At 33.7% G+C, this 1,059-nt stretch overlaps 1 protein-coding gene across 1 annotated transcript in view; it reads left to right on the top strand.

Moving 5' to 3' along the window:
- PIGK (phosphatidylinositol glycan anchor biosynthesis, class K) overlaps window positions 1-1,059 on the top strand; it is a 135,573-nt gene that overhangs the window by 98,201 nt on the left and 36,313 nt on the right. Inside the window, exon 9 of the mRNA XM_012661038.1 lies at window positions 514-598. Coding sequence (XP_012516492.1) covers window positions 514-598 — 85 coding nt within the window. The remainder of the gene's footprint in view (window positions 1-513; window positions 599-1,059) is intronic.

Here is a 1,059-nt window from a genome sequence, read left to right on the forward strand (position 1 = left end):
TATTTAAAAGAAGAATAAACAAAGAAGAGAATCGGTCGTTGGTCCAAACAGATATAACAGCATGGGGAACATAAGAGAGTCCCAGAGGTACAAGGCCCACTAGGGGGTGGCCAGTAGTTGGATGTGGCTGAAACAATAGACTGCTACATAGAGAAAGTGTTGCTAGAGATGAGGCTTGAATGGGGTTGGAGCCATTTGAAAACCTTTAAATGCTATGATAAAAAGCACCCTCCATGAACAGAGAGTTCTGAAACATTTTAAGTCTCAGAGAAAGACAGGATTTGAGAACATTGGGTGATGTTAGCTAACCTTATTACATAGTAATTTAATGCAGTATGAATATATTTATAATCATGTCATTTAAAAATTTTCATTAGGTAGTTTTTCAAAGATTATTGATAAATACTGATTATTTTAAAAACTTACACTAAATGTATGTGGCATATTTAAATAGTTCTCATATTTAAAAATAGTATTTGCCTTAGCTCTGTGTTTTTCAATTCTTTTTTCCAGCTATAAGGAAGATCAAATGGATGAGGAACTAGTGGAACCTCTGAAATATGCTGAACAGCTTCCTGTAGCTCAGATAATACACCAGGTTTGTTTTCCATTTTATTCTTTTGAAAGAAACAAGATCTTTAATCTCTGAAAAGTAATTGCTTTTGTTAGGTTTTTCAGAATCCATGTGCTACAGCTGAAAGGCATTCCAGGCCGTCTGTCCCTATTTAGACTACACCTATTACAGTTGAAAGTCTCATTCAAAGCAAAATATTAAAAGGCTACTTGCTATGTAACACTAGAAATCTCCCTTATGTAAAATACAGGGTAAAATCAGAATTATCTTTTGTGCATTACTTAACAACAAAACTTAATTTCAGAAAACTTTCATTTTGACCCATTGTATATAGTACTTGTAACAAGTGACAAGAAAAAAGAGCTTAAAAAATATCATATGGTGTAATTTTTTTTGGAGTAGCTCAAAAGAGAAAATCTTGCCCTGCATCCTCCACCCCACCCCATTATCAGTTCTTATAAAGTATAATTCTACATGTCATGTGG

This window comes from Propithecus coquereli, unplaced genomic scaffold (genome assembly GCF_000956105.1).
Source record: "Propithecus coquereli isolate 6110/MARCELLA unplaced genomic scaffold, Pcoq_1.0 Scaffold7, whole genome shotgun sequence".
NCBI lineage: Eukaryota > Metazoa > Chordata > Mammalia > Primates > Indriidae > Propithecus > Propithecus coquereli.